The sequence below is a fragment of the Lottia gigantea genome (genome assembly GCF_000327385.1).
Source record: "Lottia gigantea unplaced genomic scaffold LOTGIsca_64, whole genome shotgun sequence".
Taxonomy (NCBI): Eukaryota; Metazoa; Mollusca; class Gastropoda; family Lottiidae; genus Lottia; species Lottia gigantea.
The window spans coordinates 1073411-1093585 of NW_008710179.1; the positions used below are offsets into that span (position 1 = coordinate 1073411).

General features: G+C 33.7%; 4 protein-coding genes across 4 annotated transcripts in view; 2 read left to right on the forward strand and 2 right to left on the reverse strand.

The window, feature by feature from the left end:
• Positions 1–534: 534 nt before the first annotated feature.
• LOTGIDRAFT_129271 (hypothetical protein) lies at positions 535–783 on the forward strand (the record flags this gene model as incomplete). Its single annotated transcript, XM_009064690.1, has 1 exon — positions 535–783. A coding segment is annotated over one exon (249 nt), but the record flags the coding sequence as incomplete, so codon positions are not given.
• Positions 784–2472: 1689 nt separating this feature from the next.
• LOTGIDRAFT_167218 (hypothetical protein) lies at positions 2473–6797 on the forward strand (the record flags this gene model as incomplete). Its single annotated transcript, XM_009064691.1, has 2 exons — positions 2473–2844; positions 3096–6797. 2 exons carry the CDS (start codon positions 2473–2475, stop codon positions 6795–6797), a joined length of 4074 nt encoding a protein of 1357 aa, XP_009062939.1.
• Positions 6798–8325: 1528 nt separating this feature from the next.
• Positions 8326–11577, reverse strand: LOTGIDRAFT_220717 (hypothetical protein). Its single transcript, XM_009064692.1, has 4 exons — positions 11412–11577; positions 10908–10982; positions 10255–10365; positions 8326–9862 (listed from the first exon to the last, which is right to left on the reverse strand). The coding sequence occupies exon 4, from the start codon at positions 9714–9716 to the stop codon at positions 9564–9566; it is 153 nt and encodes a 50-aa protein (XP_009062940.1). The 5' UTR covers positions 9717–9862; positions 10255–10365; positions 10908–10982; positions 11412–11577; the 3' UTR covers positions 8326–9563.
• The window catches only part of LOTGIDRAFT_61738 (hypothetical protein), a gene marked incomplete at both ends in the record, with an annotated part of 11045 nt that continues 2389 nt past the window's right edge, over positions 11520–20175 (reverse strand). Inside the window, 15 exons of the mRNA XM_009064600.1 lie at positions 11520–11577; positions 11982–12064; positions 12466–12620; positions 12964–13102; positions 13418–13537; positions 14143–14221; positions 14442–14523; positions 14777–14873; positions 15389–15499; positions 15859–16047; positions 16795–16904; positions 17334–17559; positions 18805–18867; positions 19088–19203; positions 19650–19749. Coding sequence (XP_009062848.1) covers positions 11520–11577; positions 11982–12064; positions 12466–12620; positions 12964–13102; positions 13418–13537; positions 14143–14221; positions 14442–14523; positions 14777–14873; positions 15389–15499; positions 15859–16047; positions 16795–16904; positions 17334–17559; positions 18805–18867; positions 19088–19203; positions 19650–19749 — 1728 coding nt within the window. The remainder of the gene's footprint in view (positions 11578–11981; positions 12065–12465; positions 12621–12963; positions 13103–13417; positions 13538–14142; positions 14222–14441; positions 14524–14776; positions 14874–15388; positions 15500–15858; positions 16048–16794; positions 16905–17333; positions 17560–18804; positions 18868–19087; positions 19204–19649; positions 19750–20175) is intronic.

The following is a 20175-nucleotide window of genomic DNA, read 5'->3' on the forward strand; positions in this document are numbered from 1 at the left end:
GCAAAAAGGAGTCTACAGCACTCGGTGTTCCCAGGCGGTCACCCATCCAAGTACTAACCGAGCCCGACGTTGCTTAACTTCAGTGATCGGACGAGAACTGGTGCTTTCAACGTGGTATGGCCGTAGACATTATATAGGAATTTTTCTGGCGGGTCTTTCTCGCAAATCAAGGGGAAATACCAGCAAAAAGGAGTCTACAGCACTCGGTGTTCCCAGGCGGTCACCCATCCAAGTACTAACCGAGCCCGACGTTGCTTAACTTCAGTGATCGGACGAGAACTGGTGCTTTCAACGTGGTATGGCCGTAGACATTATATAGGAATTTTTCTGGCGGGTCTTTCTCGCAAATCAAGGGGAAATACCAGCAAAAAGGAGTCTACAGCACTCGGTGTTCCCAGGCGGTCACCCATCCAAGTACTAACCAGTGATCGGACGAGAACTGGTGCTTTCAACGTGGTACGGCCGTAGACATTATATAGGAATTTTTCTGGCGGGTCTTTCTCGCAAATCAAGGGGAAATACCAGCAAAAAGGAGTCTACAGCACTCGGTGTTCCCAGGCGGTCACCCATCCAAGTACTAACCGAGCCCGACGTTGCTTAACTTCAGTGATCGGACGAGAACTGGTGCTTTCAACGTGGTATGGCCGTAGATATTATATAGGAATTTTTCTGGCGGGTCTTTCTCGCAAATCAAGGGGAAATACCAGCAAAAAGGAGTCTACAGCACTCGGTGTTCCCAGGCGGTCACCCATCCAAGTACTAACCGAGCCCGACGTTGCTTAACTTCAGTGATCGGACGAGAACTGGTGCTTTCAACTTTCCTCCAAAATCATTTAAAAGATTGAACTTGCACGATTGTGATACTGTATTAAAAGCCTTCTCCGCATCGAGTTTTAACAGATAGAGGTGTAGGTCTTCAGAATCAGCGAAATTAATCAAATCTCTCATATTTAGCACATTATTGGCAATATCGCAGTCAGGAATACAACACGGCTGTTCAGTGGATACTATTACAGACATAACATTTATAGTCGATATTTGACAAACTAGTAGGACGCTGGAAGTCTAAGATACAAGTTACCTAGCTGTAGTCACTAAGACTCGTGTGGAACATTAAACAGTATGAGGTATGCAATAAAAAGGAAACAGACTCAATATGTGACTGCTTTAAGCAACCCAGCACCATTTGTCTTCTGCTGAATTCATTTGTAGAGGGATTTCGCCAGACTAGTCAATGAATTTTTAGTTTTAATTTAAGACTTGTCATGTTGACCTAAACCTAATTTCTTGTAAAAAGTGCGATATATAATGTGTTGGCGAAACTGAAAATGCATTGCCAACCCGTTTGAATGGCCATCGTTACGACATCGTACATGGCAAGGATAGACCCTGTTTTCTATTATTGGGATTTTATGCACTCGATTTTTTTTTATGAAATTAACAATACCAATGTTCCGGAACGTAGTATAGAACGCACCATTACTAACGTTTCCCAGGATTTTTGATTATGACGTCAGTGTATTATTAGTAGTACTAGGCGCTACAAGTATAAGAGCAAAGTGGAAGGAAACTTCTAAGCGAAATTATACATTATATTCATCTTACAGAGGAAATAGTCTAGTTAACTAGGTAGGTTGTCATCGCCTTCCCCTTATTCTTACTCTAAATCTTGTTGAAAACCTACGGGGTTAATTTTTGACATTAAAAAGATATAAAATTTGAACCTTAGCATAGTCTACATTATATCACTACTACAGAAGAAATAGGAATTGTATAAGATTTTAACTTAAAGTGATATGGTACTTTAAGCATATTTTAAGATAGAATTCACAAAAAAGGTTTGATAAATTTGACATCGGTTATCATGACAACATGTCCGTAACGTTACGGAGCTTGGCGTAGTTAACCGAACAATAACGTTCTTGTAAAGGTATTATGACGTCATAGTACATTCGTATCAGTTCCTTGGCATTATTCTGTGTGTTTTAAGGAATTATTTCATATTTTTTGTGGTAGACAATCAGGATTTGTGAATATTGAGTAAAATCGCTTAAGTAAGTTATTGTTTTACCTCCATACAGATTTCCAAGTGGAATTTTGTATTCTTTAATTTATGTTTTGTATTCTTTAATTTATGTGAGAGGTAATTTGAACGTAATGTAGACTATCTTTTCAAATACTGTTCTTATTGAAGTTTCTTATGATGCTTCAGATTGGGATCCAACAGAAAAACAACTATTGCTGTTTTACCAAGATAAATCTGAATATCTACTATCAAATATCCCTATCATTTTTAAGAATTGAAAATCAAAATCTGATTCGTCTTCAATTTTACTGATGCGTCCCATGAAACCTACGTGGACGTTAATGTACATATGCAGGGAATGGAACTTGATTGACGAAGTTTATTTTGTTTAGCAGGAACCTGAATTTTGTACGATTTGTTATTTATTTGTTTCCAGATTCTACAATATGGATTTCAACCAACAAGAGTTGGAATTAAACGAACCAGTCCAGTCCAGAGACCGATCTAGTAGATGTCACTCTAGATTAGCTGACGCTTTAGTATTTGCCGCATCTAACCCCGAACGACCTGAATCGTCACCTGAACGACTGACAGGGTCGTCATATGAAGCAGTGGTCTCTTCCGAGCAACCACCACTGAAAGCAGCATCAGTTGATATGTCATCAAGAAGTGATACTGTACACGCAGCTTCTGCCGAATCATTAATTGAAATAGCGGATTCAGATCATCCACCCAGAAGAACAGCATCTGATATTGAAACTGTGGCTATGCCTGATTATAAGACAAGTGTTTCTCGAACTTACTCGGAAACTGACAAGGTAAATTTTATGATAATTTTATGCCGGGATAGTTGCTTTCACAGTACCCGACGACAAACTATATGTTCGGTCACGTCGACATAAGATGGTAGCAGTATAATGGACTGTGTTAAGAGCCGCTGGCGTTTCTGGTGATGCTCACTATTCTACGGTCTAAATGTTTATTCATCAGATATATTCTGAGAAAGTCCTTCATAGTTCTGAAATTTCAGCAATACCTAAATCTTGCACCATTATCTTTATCATTCCAGGCCCATTTACCAGCAAACAGATTGGACATTATATCAGGAATAGGAAGTGCTCTTGCTAGTCCAGAGCCTTCCTTATTTACTATGGCCTACCGAATCAAAGATTCCCCATCTCCTTTTAAGGCCAGTCCACTGCCACCCATTAAAGGTTCCCAACTCGAACAGGAACTGAAATTACAGCAACAACAATTGGACAACATAAAAAATATAAAGAAATTTGACTATTTTGAAATTGGGCTGGAAACAAGTGATGCTGAATTAGATAAGAAGAAACATAAGAAATTTGACTATTTTGAAATTGGGCTGGAAAGTGAACCGGAAATGGAAAGTAACCAACAAGTACATGAACTAAAAATACAAGAGCATCAAATCGACAATAACAAAAATAAAAAGGCATTTGAATATTTTGAAATCGACATGGGAACAAGTCATGTTGAACCTAAAACATCAGATAAGAAGAAAAATAAGAAATTTGTTCGTTTTGAAATTGATATGGAAACAAGTCATGTTGAACATAAATCATGGGAGAAAGAAAATAATTTGTACGAAGACTTACAGATACAAGATAGGGATAGAGTAGAAGATCAGTTAAATAACTTAGATGTAAATGAGAAGAATGATTTAAAATCTAGACCAGTAGTTGCAGAAGACGAAATCTTGAACTACGAATCTGTCCAGATGGAAAAAAACCAATTAGCTGAAACAGATTATAAAAATACAGAAGATGTTGAACTTAAATCATGGGAGAAAGAAAATAATCTGTACGAAGACTTACCGAGACAAGATAGGGATAGAGTAGAAGATCAGTTAAATAACTTAGCTGTAAATGAGAAGAATGATTTAAAATCTAGACCAGTAGTTGCAGAAGACGAAATCTTGAACTACGAATCTGTCCAGATGGAAAAAAACCAATTAGCTGAAACAGATTATAAAAATACAGAAGATGTTGAACTTAAATCATGGGAGAAAGAAAATAATCTGTACGAAGACTTACCGAGACAAGATAGGGATAGAGTAGAAGATCAGTTAAATAACTTAGCTGTAAATGAGAAGAATGATTTAAAATCTAGACCAGTAGTTGCAGAAGACGAAATCTTGAACTACGAATCTTTCCAGATGGAAAAAAACCAATTAGCTGAAACAGATTATAAAAATACAGAAGATGTTGAACTTAAATCATGGGAGAAAGAAAATAATCTGTACGAAGACGTACAGATATACGATAGGGATATAGTAGAAGATCAGTTAAAAAACTTAGATGTAAATGAGGAGAATGATTTAAAACCTAGACCAGCAGTTGCAGAAGAGAAAACCTTGAATCCCGAATCTGTCCAGATAGAAACAAACCAATTAGCTGAAACAGATTATAAAGAAGATGTGACTCAAACACTCACAAAAGTTATAGAAAAACTGGATGATTTACTTAGCATGAGTAAGTCAGATATCCAAGTACACCCTCCTAGATATCCGAAGCCACCTAATGTTTCCAAAGGTCAAATTATAGTCCGAGGAACTAAGGCTTCACGATTAAGACAGGACAAATTACGGGTGCAAAATGAGGAATCAGATGTAACACTAGATGTTTTACCAGCAGTTGCAACACCGGATAAAACCCTAGAACGACGAACACTGGTAAAATCGAATCCACCAAGGTCTCGTACTTCTCCTCCACCAACTACAAAAAAGAAGCCTGTCCCACCACCAGTGTTAGCCGTTCGGGAGACAAAAGCTACAAAGCTAAGACGTCTAAAAAAGATGGAAGAAGAAAGAGAAGCTAAAGGGCAAAACCATGAAGAGAAATTGAAAGACATGGCATTTGATCAATCACTTGTAGAGTTATTACATAGAAAGAGAACTCCAACGCCAACATTTAAACCAGCTCCTCCAAAGCCTTATAAAAAGCCAGGACCTGTTTCTATCAAAGAGACCAGGGCATCGAAAATGCGAAAGATTCAAGAAAATTTAAAGAAAACCGGAAAAACAGTAGCTGCTAACGAAATCAAGTCGCAAGATAGGTCACAAAAGCAACCTCCTCCAACTAATGTCAAAGAAACTCTAGCTTCAAAGTCTCGTCAAGCTCGATCCCCGGCACCAACTTTTAAACCAGCTCCTCCAAAACCTTATAAAAAGCCAGGACCTGTTTCTATCAAAGAGACCAGGGCATCGAAAATGCGAAAGATTCAAGAAAATTTAAAGAAAACCGGAAAAACAGTAGCTGCTAACAAAATCAAGTCGCAAGATAGGTCACAAAAGCAACCTCCTCCAACTAATGTCAAAGAAACTCTAGCTTCAAAGTCTCGTCAAGCTCGATCCCCGGCACCAACTTTTAAACCGGCTCCTCCAAAACCTTATAAGAAGCCAGGACCAGTGGTTGTCAAAGAGACCAGAGCATCTAAATTACGTAAGATGCCTGAAAACATTAAGAGAGCAGACAATAAAGTACCAATCAAAAGCAATAAAACATCAGAGGTATCGAAAAAACGACCCTTAAAAAAGCAACCTCAAGGAAAACCGCTCAAGAATGAATTGGTGAGTTCTTTGACACCACTGACGCCTCATCGATTGCCTCCAATTCCCCAGAATGGAACCAAAAGTATCACAGGGGATGAGAGAGATGCTACTCCCGTTATTCTCAAAGAACTTCGAGAGTCCAGGAGGTATTATGAAGAGAACATTGAAAACGAGGATTTAGTGACTACACCAATAGTAAAATGGTCTGGCAGTAGAACTCTCCTGTGGTTAATCGACTGTCCAAGTGATAATGTTTCAGAAAGCTCTCATCAAAGCACAGATTCCAGTCCTGGCGAATTTGACGATGATGTTTCAGAAAGCTCTTATCAAAGCACAGATTCAAGTCCTGGCGAATCACACGAGGATATTTCAGAAAGCTCTTATCAAAGCACAGACTCGAGTCCTGGCGAATCGGACGATGATATTTCAGAAAGCTCTTATCAAAGCACAGACTCGAGTCCTGGCGAATCCACTGATGATGTTTCAGAAAGCTCTGATAAAAGCACAGATACAAGTTCTTCTCAAACAGATGTGTGGGACGGGGAATTTGACCCGGTAGCTATTAAATACTACCGATCTTTGACCCCTGTACATATAGAATGGAAGCCTCCACCTAAAAAAAGAATTTTAAGTCCGATCTCTAGAGTTGGATGTGGAAAAGTCAGTAACGCTGTCAGTCCATCCTGGAGAATAGAAAGTCCACTCATGACTTCCACACCTTTTCCGCGAAAAGACAATGAAAAAGATGAGAAGTTTCTTGATAGATCGGCGAGAGATAAACTGTGTAGGATGGAAGTATCACGAGGGTTTAAAGTAAGAAAAGAGATCAGAATGGCTATGGACGAGCAAGGAATGCAATGGGAGTCAGAATTTAAGTCAGATATCAAAATTACAGAAGAGACCTATCGAGTTCAAAGATCTGTGGATTCCAACAAACAAATGGTACAAAATGAATTAGATGGTTTGAGAGAACGATTAAGACAGGCTGAAGAGAAAGACAAATTGAAATCAAAAGACAAATCATTCTGTAGTAGTAAATTCAAAACTTATTTCAAGAGTAAGAAAGCTGGCTCAGATGAGAAGAAAGAAAGAAAAGAGACAATGGATGAATATTTTAGAAAAACTGAAGAAAAGTTTTCTAGGTATGTATCGTCATTTTTAGGTAAAAAAAATAAGATATGTTCTAGCCTGTGAATGTCGATCTGGAAAACTTATATTAGCTTCATATCGTTTTCTAGTCTGATGTCTGTAAATAGTAAACGTCACAAATGAATGATTGATTGAATTAACTAATTGTTAATAACTGGATTTCGTTGTAGGCAGTTGAGTCATGATTGGGTAACATTTCTCTTACAACAAAATTGTCATCATGAAATGTTAAAGAAAGCCAGACTACAGGAGGAGTTGATTTACCAATGGAAATCACAAGCCATTCGTTATAAAATTTTACACACTATGCTGGGAAAGGATTTAAAGGAAGGTAAAAAGAGGAGTTGGTATTTGTAAGAGACATTAGCAATAAAAGGCAAACATAAAATCAAGCTGGCCACACAAGATTGTAGGATTCACAGTAAAGCTGGCCTAAGAGGAATGTATTGTTGATAAAAACTTTGAGAGAACAAGAGTGGATGATTCACAATATAGATAGCCACACAGATGTCATACAGGAGTGCGTGTTTCACAGCTGGCCTCATAGGAGTGTATGGTTCATAGGAAAGCTGGTCACAGCATTGTGTCGTTAATAAGACCATGTCAAAACCCATATTCACTATACGATGGTCTCATAGGAATGTGTAGTTCACAGGAGATGGCCACACAAGACTTCATAGAAGAGCTTGCCGCACCACAGTGTGGTTCAAGTTTGAGCTTGCCACATTGTCCTGCATCACTGACATGGAGGAATATTCCGTTGAAAATCTGAAGGTATTATTCCGACCTATGCCCGATTTGAACCCTGGGTTTGTCGGCTAAAAGTGTCTTAACTCACCGAGTCACTGCAGCTCCTAATTACAGAGACTAGATCTTATCTCATGTTTTCAATCAAAAAAAATATCCTTATAAGGGCAGTCACTTTAAGGGCATTCCTAATGAATGTAAAACTTGCATGAAGAAAACAATGTATAGGCATGATTCCAGTAATATTTAACTTATATTATTTTATACCAATTGTTATATAAATAAAGTAATTAATTTTATGCAGTCCAAATTTGTCCTCCATGGCCCCCTCTAAAGGCACACGAATACTTTGAAAACTGCATTGTTTCATTCCAGAAATGTAAAGACTACATCAAAGTGCATCAAATGCAGAATTTAAGGCCTTTTTCAAAAGATTTTCCATGGGAACCCCCTGGTAGAATGGATTCGAACATAATTTGGCATCGGAATAAGCCTTCCCTTCTTCGAGCACAGTCTGTAGTACATTTCGCCTTTGTTTATTGTCCTGCATCACTGACATGGAGGAATATTCCGTTGAAAATCTGAAGGTATTATTCCGACCTATGCCCGATTTGAACCCTGGGTTTGTAGGCTAAAAGTGTCTTAACTCACCGAGTCACTGCAGCTCCTAATTACAGAGACTAGATCTTATCTCATGTTTTCAATCAAAAAAAATATCCTTATAAGGGCAGTCACTTTCTGTAATGAGGGTTAACTTTCAACTTTCTTAAGTAAACTCACTGATCAGTGATATACCTGCATACTGAACTGAATGAAATTCAAGAATCAAAATCAATTTTTCTATAATTTTTCTGATCTAATATTGTACATAGCACAAAGAAAATATTAAGACTAAGGTATGATATGATATCTATATAAATAAGATGAAATATAGTGATATATTTTCTAGAGGATGATTTTGTATGGTGATTATTATGGTAACTATTTATACATTGATATCTTTACTAATATACACAACTACAATATTAATACATAAAACATAAATCAAAATGGTGGAGTCATTTTTAAAAAATGACCGCCAGATTGCAGTCGGCTTCAGTAAATGAAATGACATGGTTAAAGAAAAATTCATCACCATCTGGGAATGGCAATGGGAAAAGCAGTACCTCTGACAACTCTATAGGCCTAATCATTTTTGCATTGAAGATATAGGCATCATATTAACATCATTTTAAAGTTAGTTTCTTTTACAGTAAGTAATTTTTAGGTATTTTGATAGTTTGGAAGGGTCAATTAATGATTTTTCAATTTGTTTGCGGGAGATGTGATGTCAACCCTTCCAATGACATTTGAGCAATTGTGTAGAATTGTGATATTTAGCCTCCAAGATCACTCAAATCACTTTACTCACATTGTGTAATCACGACCAAGCAAGTCAAGAAGAACTTAATTAAACTCTGAAGACTGATTTTTGTATGTATGTGATAAACTGTATATACAAAACTACAGAATATACAAGATATGGACAAGATATACACTATCTAAATACACAGAAATATACAAATAATTTTCTTTTAAAACTCACCAGCTTTTTATAAAGAACACAGCGTTTTATTTTCATGAAAAATATTCTATTTGAATGATTATCTTGCAAACTAAAATAACTTAAAAATACAAAAAACTAGCAGTTGGGTATAGTAACTTATTCTACTAGATCAAGCTCCTAGTCAAAAAAAAAATGCCCATACTTTGGTAAGAAAAACATACACTGAATTAAAAATTTTAACAAAAACTTGTGAATAGCTATGGATATATGACAAATGTTGCAATGCTCAATATAACTATAAAGGAAGTTACACTGAAAAGCTCAGGGAAATGAATACTAAAAATTAAGCTGCAAAAGTAGAGTCTAAAGCTGGAGTTTTAGCTGCAGTTTGCATTTAATTATATCAGTTTTAGTTTCATCTTTAAAACATTGAAAAATTCAGAAATCACAATAAAACATGCTTGAACACAGCCCTGGGTGCTTTTACTGACAAAATAATGTGACAAATTTTTGGTGTCTTAAAATTCTTGTAATTTTTTTTTGTTGATATTTCGACAGAGGAGAATGTTTTTTTTATAACAGAATGTCTGAAATTTCTTTGTATTGAGTGAACACAGTGCGTGGTATGAACATCTATGTAGCTTCAAAATATAGTTAAAAATATTGAACATGGAAGCAAGTTTTATGTGTAAAAATCTTGAATGATAATGAAATATTAAAAATATATAGTCTGAGATAATTCAGTAATGATTATGGCACAACCAGTGTTTCTGTGATAATTCTGTGTCCACCAGTAGAACATCTGTACAATATATTACTGAAATATAGACCATAAATATTAAATAAAGAATTCAAAACAAAAAGCATATTCATGAAACTTAAACTTCTAAATTCCCCTGATATTGATAATGTCAAAATAATGCCACACTAAAGATCTAGATCTATCAAATGACCACTGCAGAGAGCTCTTGCATTTTTGAATCCCATTGGTCACAGTAATTAGCCCTTTGAACACAAATAAATGTTCTGCTAGCTACAAAATGGGTGGATATAATTATATCTGAGAAACCTTTAATGTTAATGCTACATCTCAGGATTTAGGTTATTTTAATGAGTAAGGTTTTTACAAAAAAGAGTTCTAAGGTTAAAACCATGAAAATAGTGAAGTAATGACTAAAAAGAAATTGTTCAATTCATTAAAATACCTACCTAAAAAAGTCATCTAAATTACATATATTTTTTAGTAGCACTAGGTCCTAATGTCATATATTTGGTTAATTTTTTAGGCGTTTGAAAATTACTAATAGGTGATCCTTCCTCCTGAAAAACAAAATGATTGTTATGATATAAATAGATGATAATATATGAGATAATTATAACAAGATAACTGGTTATAGAGAATAATGTGAAATTTAAAAAAATAAATCATTCTGTGTAGGAAGGTTAGTACTACTGCACAATCATTCTCAAAAGCTGTGATTTTGGCTCCAAGGGCATGGTTTGCCATTTTCAGGAGTTGATTTTGGAAAACTTAAGTCTTCAGAAGAACAAGAACTGAATGAAAATCGCACAATTCTTTCTAATATGCCTAACACTAGAAATTTCACTTTCATTTTTTATATGTCTATTCTATATATATATATATATATGGCTTAGTCTCAGGAAAAGAAGAGTCATCATTTTAACTTTCAAACGCTAAACAATAATTCTGGACATACATGGATTTGAAGAGCCCAATTTTGACAGTGAGATGTGAACATTATTACTGAGTAGCTTAGCTTAACAATTCGCATATCGGAGACTCAGGTATGATTGGTCATGGGTGAATCTAGCCATTAAAAGGGAGAATCAATAATAATTACCTGTAGAGAAAAAGCTCCTAAGCTAATAGAATCACCATCATCATCAAAATGACTTGATCCTATTGGTGATGAATCCTGTAAAAAAAGAAATTAAATCAGAATAACTCGTATTGTATCTTTGTGTATATTACAACTTTAGGCTTCTTAAAGAATTAAACCAACTTTTCTGCAGACTAAAATGTATAGTTTCATGTTTTCACTATGACCTATGATCCATGATCTGAATATATTTAATATTCTCTCTTATGAGGTTTTCTAGATAAGCACTGTTTGACACTGACAGCCCACAGCTATTGCCAAGTTCATGTAACTTATGATCACAATCTGGTTAAAAATTTCATAAACAGGAGTAAAGTGATAATTATTTCAGTTCATGTTAAGTATGCTCTTATGCTCTTGAAAATATTTGAATGTGCTCTGGATAAACTACTTTCTTGACTATGTCAAAACATTAACTTAAAGTCCATTTGGATTGAGAAATGAAATAAAATGATAAATACTTACAGTTAAATCAAAAGTACTACCAGTGGCTAACCTTCGACCTCGTAGATCACCAGGTGTATGACGTACAAATGGACTGATACCTTGACTCAACCCTTGTGATATACCAGATATAGCCCTTCGTAATCTACCTGGTGTTTTATTGAAGGAGAACGCTCGACTTACTCTCCTACAATGTATAATAATAAACAATGAAATAAAACGATGACAGATGTTGTGACCTTGGTACTTTCATAATGTTTAGAATTCCTTTCATAATGTTCAGAGTTACTTTCATAATTGTTCAGAATTAATTTCATAATGTTCAGAGTTACTTTCATAATGTTCAGGATTACTTTCATAATGTTCAGAAATACTTTCATAATTGTTCAGAATTAATTTCATAGTGTTCAGAGTTACTTTCGTAATGTTCAGGATTACTTTCATAATTGTTCAGAATTAATTTCATAATGTTCAGAGTTACTTTCATAATATTCGCAAAAACTTTCATAATGTTCAGAATTACTTTCATTATGTTTAGACATACTTGTATATTGTATCATAATCGAACAGAAGAGATTAATCTATACTTACTTGACAGCCTTTTTGATTTTATTATTTAATTCTTTGGTATTGATATTTAATTCTTCACCTTTAACACTGGCCATTAATGTTTCCTGTAAAAAAATAACTTTCAATGAAAAGCTACATATTAAAGTCGAATTGAATTTTACGCTCTATTGCCTATACCTTATTATTAAAAACATTGAACACTCATATAGCACTATAATATTAAGAATGGACATTTCAGGCATTCATTTCACTTTTCAAAATGAAATGAATTATGTCCAGTTCATATACAATAAAATATTTACATTCAGAAAAGATGGGAAAATATGGGAAAAAATGTCAAGACCAAACTAAATCAACTATCTATTTAATTGGCAATACACCTGATATCATATTTCATTTTGAAAAAGAATACAATAGCTGACTAGTAACTCCATCTGTTGATAATAAAGCAGCTGTACACTATAGACAACTCTTTCAAATACATATCAATGAAAAGAATACTTACATAATCAGGTCTACACAATGTATTAGCTAAACATTTAGACAGAGACGTCAACATTTCAGACTTGTTCACCTCTTCTGATTCTAACATAAAACTATATAATTTATCTTTAAATTCAGAATTATTACGACTAATAAAAGCAAAAGCACACCGACAATCTGAAAAAAAAAGAGTCAAAACTCAAATTAAAGCCTCCACCACTTTGATAGGATGAAGGGAATAATATACAATATTTTCATCAAACAAATTCACTAATGTTATTTGCTAAGCTTTCAGGTGAGGTGAGCTTAATAACTTGATCTTTCTGAATATACATCGCAGTTAAATATTCATCTATAACTAATTCAAATATAAAGTATAAATCAACATGAAGTCAACTTCAAATGTCATGATTATCTGCCTCATTCACACAATATACCTTGCCTAAAATCTTGACAAATATCAATTATCTATATTTTCTGCATAACTACTAGATACTCAAAGTATAAAGATCATACAAACCTTCAGATTCTGCCACATCTAATACCCGTTTTATAGAGGACAATGGTAGTATTTCTAAATGTTTGTAAGCTTTTTGAGGTGTTCGTAAGGCTGCTGGACTTTTCTGGGTATGCATATATTTTGATCTTCTCTTGCAAATCTAAAGCAATAAACATAAAAACACATGACAGTAAAAAAACAAAAATAAATAGAAAGTCTAGTCTAAAATGGGTAAAATAAGAGAAAAGATCAGGCTTTAAAAAATATTAAAATCTGCAAGTTATTACACTCATCATCTGTGATCTGCAAAATTTTGATTCAAATCCTGTTCAGTTGGACTTGATGCTGAGGTCAAAGAAGTTAAATCAGGATTCCATCACAAATAATGAACAAATTCTTATGACCTAGCTATCAGCCAGCAGCTTGAAGATTTTCTAAGATTATTGATAAGTGAATTTAAGACTAAAGAACATACCTCTATACTATCAGTAAATAAAAACAATGTTAAACTATCACCACGTCCACTCAGTGTATCTGATAATTCTATAACATCTATTTTACTAGTAAACTGACGATGTGATGATAATAATGTAGCCTGTAAACAATATGACAATACTCTCAATAGATCGTATAATTAATATATGTAAATGAAAATGAAATGAATGGAGTTTTACATCATACTTTTCAGCACCACATGGGCTACTGAAGATGAACAACGCCATGCAAGGTGCAATGAGGGAAATTTTGCCAGGACAGCAGAATTAGCCTACTCCTTTCTGATTTCCAACTGTCGAGGAATCTTTAACGTGTACCGCCTGTAGCACACATGGTCTCAGTTAATTTTGCCATCTGAACGACTAGGCAGCCACTCCTACCTGCATCACTGACAGGAGGATACCAGGTTGAAAAATCCGGAGGTATTATCTCGACCTATGCCGGGATTGAACCATAGACCTTCAGTAAGCAAGCAAACGTCTAACTCACTGAGCTACTGCGGCTCCTGCCCATATAATTAATAAATACCATCGGTTTATATATAGACACAACTTTATGGAACCATCAGTTTGGTGTAACCAAGAAAATGAGGTGAAAATTCCATAGTTCTTGCCAACTGCAGAAGCCTTGTCTGTGAGTTATTAGCTATGTTTGCATTTTTATTTCCTTTTTAGAAAGTCTTAGAAAGTAAATTGAATAACTTACAGGACAATTGTCAATATCATTAATAATATCAAACATAACAACTTGACTTTCTGTTTTCCTTCTGTCTTCATTAATATGCCTAGAATATAAAATCATATTAATTAATGTTTCCACAAACATATACATGTACAGTGTACACCACTTAGTCAAGCCAATCTGGTTCTTGTTTGACTTTCTCACAAATGGTTGACCAAAGGTGTAATATGTAATGAAAAAACCATATTTATAACAAACAAACATACATATTAATATTTTAGAAGTCGTGACTTCTAATAGAATAAAGCTCAAGATAAACTTACGTCATGACTTCTTTTAAAACATTTATAGCTTGTTCTAATTTACCATGATCTGCATTATTTACATTTGTTCTTTTTAAAATATCTACAGCAGAAAATACAAAAAAATATAACATAAAAATATAACGTTATTAGTTTCCATGAGTTTTGATGGTCTTTGAATTCCAGCAAATTTGGTAAATTGCAGGATTTTAATACTGAAAAGTGTCATGTAAGAATCAAATTATCACACAAAGTTGAAGACTTCATCCATGCAAATAAAACAAAGCTTCTTTAAAAATAGCATAGAAAGATTTCTGTCCAAAATTCGAGCCTGTTCATCTTTGAATTCTACATACCATTTAATAATAGCACTACACTTGGTAACCGCTGTACTGGTCTAATTAGTAATTCTGTCAATGTCTGTCTACCACATTCAGGTTTATTTTGACAAACCTACAAGACAATGATCAAATATATTAGACAGGTTTATTTTGACAAATTTACAAGACAAAGATCAAATATATTAGATAGGTCTATTTTGACAAATTTACAAGACAAGATCAAATATATTAGATAGGTCTATTTTGACAAATTTACAAGACAAGATCAAATATATTAGATAAGTCTATTTTGACAAACCTACAAAACAAGATCAAATACATAGGACAGGTATACTTATTTTGACAAACCTACAAAACAATTATTAAACACATTAGATAGATTCATTTAGACAAACCTACAAAACAATTATTAAACACATTAGATAGATTCATTTAGACAAACCTACAAAACAATTATTAAACACATTAGATAGATTCATTTAGACAAACCTACAAAACAATTATTAAACACATTAGATAGATTCATTTAGACAAACCTACAAAACAATTATTAAACACATTAGATAGATTCATTTAGACAAACCTACAAAACAATAACAATTATACAAGAAATATCAAGTGACTTACCTTGAGAAAAGCATGAAATCTTGGTATAGTTTTATCACATAAGGTAATGGTTTCTTTGGTTTTATCAAAAAAATTGATAAAAGGGGGATAAGCCCTGGTCAACTCTTCAGCCTATAACCATAAAACAAGATTTGGCATTTTGGAGGAATTCAATTATTATAGGCGCAGAAAACACGAAATGATCTTTCATGTTAAGCAATATGACGGGATCTTCACTGAGTTTGTATCAAAGAGGGTTGTTAAGAGGTATTCTAGATTTTGGGACAAATTATAGATTCTATTTGTTTTAACTTTCAAATTTTATACCACATGTATACATACTCATTAACTCATTATTGACAAAAATCAATCAGGTTGCATAATTAAGGTTATCAGTTCTAAATGAGAACACCTCTCTGCTGTATCAAAGGTTACAAGTCATCTGACTTCCATACTCTTGATAAATCCAAACAATTAACAAATAAACTTACATTATCTATAATAACATCTCCAACAGAACAATCTTCATTCCAATTCTCTACTAGTTTACCAATTCTATCTCTGATTTTACAATGTATATCATATATAGGTGGTATATTACCAAATATTATCTTACTATGTTGTTGACTTAACAATGGTCCATTATACTGGTCTGGTTTCTCAATTTGACTTTTAAATGTCTGAAAATATCATACAAGTTACAGGGTTATAGTTGTCAAAATATGTGATTTTCACAGCTGTACCGCATTAATTTGATGCTTCTTTTAAAACTGTTTCATCAAATAGCCTGTTGAAGTGCATTGACAAGATTTGAGACTTTACAACAAAGCTTTTCAATCGAAGACGGCTTAATTTTAACTGTCTGCAATTTTGTCAATTCACAAAGATTCAATTCGAACTTTAGATGCAGCTATATGACCAAAAGGTATTAGTATATAATCAATAATCCTTTCACTTTTAGTGCTTGAACACTTTTTTTAAGAAATAAACCATGTAACATCAGATTTTTTCACTTTTAGTATGAAAATATTCAAGGAATAGAATAATCAGAGTTTCACTTTTAGTGCTTGAACACTTTTTTTAAGAAATAAACCATGTAACATCAGATTTTTTCACTTTTAGTATGAAAATATTCAAGGAATAGAATAATCAGAGTTTCACTTTTAGTGCTTGAACACTTTTTTTAAGAAATAAACCATGTAACATCAGATTTTTTCACTTTTAGTATGAAAATATTCAAGGAATAGAATAAAAAAGCTCTGAATATTACGCCAATGACCATGAAATGCCAAATTTGGGCTCAAAATTGACATTTTTAAGAAGCCACAAAATACATCTTTACAACAATTTGAAATCACCGTCAATATGTAAAATTCAGAAGAGAAAAAACCCAAAGAAGATGTCAAATATAATCAAAGCATACTTACAGATAAAATGGTACTTAATATTGCAACATAATTTTTTTCTGTTTGTAATAATTCCATAACAACTTGTAATCTAGGTGATATTTTATTATTACTTGTTGATACTGTTTTATCTCATCATTATGACCATTGGTTTCTACAAAAATACAAAATAATAATACATGATATTTACTTTTTAAATTTGACACAAAAGTTGCGTTACTGCTTCATTAATCATTACTATAAATATCGATATACTTCAGTAATATGTGCTAAGAGCTAACGAAATTCATATTTCTTATGAGTTTGGAAATAATACAACTGTTCATTTAAAAGGAAGATTCGTGCATTTAAGTGTCAATTATAAGCCAGTACCATGAGGCTGGATAGCAAAACAAATCTTATTAAAAGGTCTCTAAAGCTCCAAGATCTGAAATCTACAGCAATTGATGCTCAAGAAACAGGACATGATTTGATGATGTTTGCTTGGAAGGATTATTGATTATATACTAATAACTTTTGGTCATAAAGCTGCATCTAAAGTTCAAAGGTTAAGATTCAACATGACGTACCTGCTATGTAATCTGATTTATCAGGTGTATGTGACGCATCTAGGAAAGAGTTGGGACTCATGGACATACCACCTACTTCACTAGATCTTCGTTTGATAGCTAGATAAGGCGATTCCTGTTCTCCTTCTTGGACCAGTTCTTTAAGTCTTTTACGTTTCCGTGACTTAGAACCAGATAGATTACTGCCTGATGATATACCCGCCATTGGTGCCGATACCTACAATTGGAAGCATAATATATAAAGCAACGTAGACAAAAAAAAAATTGGGTTTTGTTAGGGCCTCAGGTTATCATTTTCCTAATGTATATATCTAAAGATAGCTTGCGAAGCGTTTTAACAAAGTCAAGGGCAATAACTCAAAAACCGTTCATCGAAAATGCGTCAAGTTATAAGTTGTCCGAGATCTTATCAATTCCAATGATCACACCAAGTTTCATCAGAATCGGATGAAAACTGTAGCTTCAATCCTGCTTACGAAATTTTTTTAACAAATTTCAAGGCGTTCTAAGTCAAGGGAAACATCTCAAAAACCGTACATCGAAAATATGTCAAATTCGAACTTGTTGGCAGACGGACCGACGGACAGGGGCGACGACAATATACGGCCACATATTCATGTGGGCGTATAGAAAGTAATGCCTTTTCTAACTAGAACATCACCTATAAACTATAAGAGTAAATGAGAAATGAGACTCGAGACATCACATTGGATCTCTTAAGAGCAAATGAGAAACAAGAAAGAACTCTATTTGTCTGCAATAGTTTCAAGAACCAAACTTGACTGAAGTTTATTCTTACAGGATATTGGTCTTTTGAAAAGAATGAATATTGTTTGTTCAGAATAGAATTCAAGTATCATTGAGTCCTAAATTTGCATTCAATCAAGACTACCTATACCTCATATCTGCCTGATTTTTTCAACTTTTTCAAAACCTTGACTAATTTAGGAATTAATATCAACAAATCCATATTCTAAACTATCTAAAACACACTGTCCCTATGCCAGATAACATTAGTTATGGCTTCAAAATATTTTGGAGACAAATATGAAGTGAAAACCTATATTGCTAAATATACATATCTAAAGTGATCTATAGAGATATGGAGCTGTTAAATTTGATCTATTGTAGGAAAGGAAAGGAGAACTTGTTTGGATAATTAATCTAGATAAAGCTAATTAAATCATGGCCAATCAACCTTACAGCTAAATTATCCAGTGACCTGATTAACTATTGTTTGATACCTCTATATCATAATCAGGCTCTTGTAGCTGTGTTTCTTTTTACTTTGACATGCACACAAGACAAGCAAAATCTGGACTCTTTAAATAATTTTGTTGAACATTACTAGCAGTTTGTCTCTTTTAGTATGTAATTAATAAAGTTTTCTGCATTTATGGCTCATTTTTGATCATTATTTGTCCAATGCAAAGAAATATCAAAAAGTTATATTCTAACTCACCTTCTGAAAGGTGTAGATGGTTTCATCAGCACAGGCTTCCATTTGAATACATCCCCAAAACCACTGAAAAGTTCCAAGATATGCATATGTGAATAGTAAAAATGACAATAACATACTTTTCTCATCTGACTTGCCTCTTGAAAATTTACAATACCAAGCTCTATGCAATGAGGTAAACTTGCTCATGATACATTACACAGGACTTCACTTAAAGTTAAACCATAGGAAATTGACACTCTTTTCTTTTTTCAAAGCTTTGAAAGTAAGAGAAAAATGACCCTACCTCTCCTCTAACAACATGGACAGGTAAATTATCTATAGAAGGTAATTCTTTTATAGCATGTTCATCTACTACTAAATGTGTAGATTCATCACTGCCTAGAGCACAATATGTTCCTCCTGAAACACAATATAACATTGTATAAGCCTTATCTTTTTGCTAAAGTTTCTATAATTTAAAGAAAGTGAATGTGTGTCAGCCTTAAAAGTAGGAACTGTAACTGTAAGGGACCCATTTTGGGGTAAAAAAAAACTGTGCATTATATTCTGAAATTTAAGGTAAATTCTCTGTCTCCTAGTGTTCAATGGATAGATGTTTAATGTATTTTGCAATTTCTATCAATATCAATAAAGTAGAGGAAGTAATCTTTTGTTAAGTTCTTTAAGTCTGATCTCCAAAATTTGTAACCATAACCATAAGCTGTATTTTCAACTTGACTATGAAGGATTGCATATTTCATACTTATTAATTAACTGAAAAGAATCGGACTCAAAACCTTACAAAGCTCTTCAAGTTATTGACCAAGTTTTCCCATATTCAAAATTTCTCTAACAGGATAATTTACCGTTTTCTATAGTTAACTCTTCCATATGTTTTTGTTCTTCAGTTGAGAAACCAATAAAACTTAAACAACATTCATAGAATGGTTTAACTCTGTAAGACATCTGAAATATACAAAATATGAATTCATATTACATACCTATATTTCCCCCATAATTTTGATTTATGGATGACTTACTTCCATATGATCCATTGAATAAATTTGTGCTTATGTTGTTCTAAATGTATGTATATAACAAAATTGTTTGCCTACATGCCAACAGATAATAATCATCACATTTGCATAATATAACCTAAACCAGATCTTTTAATTTATATTTCTACTCTCACTGTATTTGTCAGTGACCCCTTTGACAAGAAATGCATTCAAATTCGCGTAAACTGCAGTGGGTCACGTATGGCTGCTGTTGTGGCCTTATTTTTGTAATGGCAATCTTTTTGAAATATAATTTATCAATCAGAAACTTAATGAAAAGAATACATTAGACAGTGGAAATTTAAGCAATGAACGATGGACCCACTGCAGTTAC